The following is a 2,500-nucleotide window of genomic DNA, read 5'->3' on the forward strand; positions in this document are numbered from 1 at the left end:
CCCCATACATACCCCATACATGCACCATACATACACCATACATACCCCATACATACCCCATACATACCCCATACATACCCCATGCATACCCCATACATACCCCATGCATACACCATACATAAGTCGCCATTCTATTGCTTTTCTCACTGAATGACCTCAGAAACATGCCATTAATGAACAGGATCCATTTCTGAAGCAGCCTCCTTGCTTCCACCTGTTGGGTGCACTGCAGCATCTCCGCTCCTCTGCCATGTCTCCCCCGTCCAGGCGCAGCAGATGACGATGCAGGCCATGGCCATTGTGAACAGCCCCATCTCCAGCCCGCCAACCAGCCCACCCCCGATCCCTTATGCTGCCATGCCCCCCAGCCCGTACCCCGCGCTCCCACCTAGCCCCTACGCCCACATCTCACCGTCCCCCTACGTGGGCTCCCTCGTTAGCCCCTACCTGGCCACCACGTCCGCCCAGCCGGAGACCTCTGCCTTGGCCCGTCCAGAGGCGCAGGGCGGGCCCGGTCTGATCGGCCCGCTGAAGACCCCGCAGTCGCGCCCATCAGCTCAGGTTAGGAGGTCTGCAAAAAGCTCTCTAATATACATAACAGTGCCTGATTTAACGTTGAGGACGAAAGTGTGCATGTGAGCACAAGTGTGCAGTGATGAGTCATTCCACCAGTTTGGGAGAGTTGTAGCTGACCTCCTGTGTGAGATTAATGACAAGGCTGCAGGAGTGTCAGCTCTAGTGGTTACGGTCCCTGAGCCAGTTCATTAGCCAGTCCTGAGCCAGTTCATCAGCCAGTCCTGAGCCAGTTCATCAGCCAGTCCTGAGCCAGTTCATTAGCCAGTCCTGAGCCAGTTCATCAGCCAGTCCTAAGCCAGTTGATCAGCCAGTCCTGAGCCAGGTTATCAGCCAGTCCTGAGCCAGTTCATTAGCCAGTCCTAAGCCAGTTGATCAGCCAGTCCTGAGCCAGTTGATCAGCCAGTCCTGAGCCAGTTGATCAGCCATTCCTGAGCCAGTTCATCAGCCAGTCCTGAGCCAGTTCATCAGCCAGTCCTGAGCCAGTTCACGGTGCAGCTTTGATGATTTTTCCTTTTGAGCTTTCTTGCTTATTTTGTTCCTGTTGTGGGTTTTGGAGTCAGCCAGCAGAGGATGGGTTCCCCCTTTGAGTCTTGGTTCCTCTTGAGGTTTCTCTCTCAAAATATAGGGAGTCTTTCCTTGCCACTGTGTAGTTTGCTGATTGGGGGCTTGGACTCAGACATGTGTAAAACATGTTGTAAAAAACGTTATATATAAAAAAATTTAACTTTTACTTTGAAATGTATCTTCACCATATCCTGTAATATGCCAAGAGCAGATGCAGTTAAAGTGATTCTAATTAATGCATGACTTGAATTAATTAGATGAATAAATAAATCAAACAATGAATGCTTTGCAATTGCATATTTGAATAGAAGTAAGATACAAATTGTACTTCCCTAGTAAATACCAACATCATAGAGTTTCCACTTGTTTATATAGTGTACTGATTAATGCTTACTTATTTACGCTATCCGCTTGGATGAACGTATGCTGCCATCATCTCTGCATGTGACCTTTAACTTTCCAGGCTAAAGTATCTAAAGGGGCTTTAGGCAAGGAACTGACACATACTGTGGTGAAACCAATCACCATAGACAAAAAGCCTTCCAAGAAACACGGTATGTCATCTATTCATGTGTGTGTGTGTGTGTGTGTGTGTGTGTGTGTGTGTGTGTGTGTGTGTAAGTGTGTAAATATTTACAAATATATGTGTATATGAAAAAGTGACTCTCAAGACAGTAAAACACATTTACCCATCAGCAATCTAGATTCAGTGTAGGCTTGCCCTGTGTTTTGCCCAGAACATTAACAAAACAATACTAAAGTTATTTTCTCTTTTTCTGTCTTGGTGGCTCACTGTCTTTTTCTGTCTGTCTCTTTCTGTATCTTTCTTTCTCTGTGTGTCTCTCTGTCTTCCTCTATGTCTGTCTCTCATTCTCTCTGTGTCTCTGTCTTTGTCTCTCTCTGGGTCTTTTTCTGTGTATATCTCTCACTCTCTCTCTTTTTCTGTCTGTTTCTGAACATTGAAATGCCGAATACTCACACCTGAATATTCTGTTAGCTTCCTTACATGAACTCTGCATTAAAATCTTAGGCCTGCCGTGGTTGTGGAGGCTGTTTATTCTGGGGCCCAGGTACACTTTCTTCAAGAGGATTCAGTTCTGTCTTGTAATTCTTGTGTTTGATCAGGCTAAGTCGGCCATCCAGCGAACTAAGCGCACCAAAAGTAGCTGGACCCAACAGAACCAGACATGCTGCAGAAAAGCTTAATCGCTGTGCTACTGAAAGAACTGGGAATTTTCGTATTTGATTTAATGAATGATTTGGTGCACTTTCAAAATATGCGGTGTAGTATCATTATCTCATATGATAAATGGAGATCTTGTGGTGTGTGCTGTCCCTCAGCAGTAATGGGTCAGGAGAC

General features: G+C 46.2%; 1 protein-coding gene across 1 annotated transcript in view; it reads left to right on the top strand.

The window, feature by feature from the left end:
* Nucleotides 1-2,500, top strand: part of myo15ab (myosin XVAb) — a 44,674-nt gene that overhangs the window by 27,903 nt on the left and 14,271 nt on the right. Inside the window, exon 36 of the mRNA XM_035535095.1 lies at nt 268-561. Coding sequence (XP_035390988.1) covers nt 268-561 — 294 coding nt within the window. The remainder of the gene's footprint in view (nt 1-267; nt 562-2,500) is intronic.

This window comes from Electrophorus electricus, chromosome 16 (assembly GCF_013358815.1).
Source record: "Electrophorus electricus isolate fEleEle1 chromosome 16, fEleEle1.pri, whole genome shotgun sequence".
In the NCBI taxonomy this organism is placed as follows: domain Eukaryota; kingdom Metazoa; phylum Chordata; class Actinopteri; order Gymnotiformes; family Gymnotidae; genus Electrophorus; species Electrophorus electricus.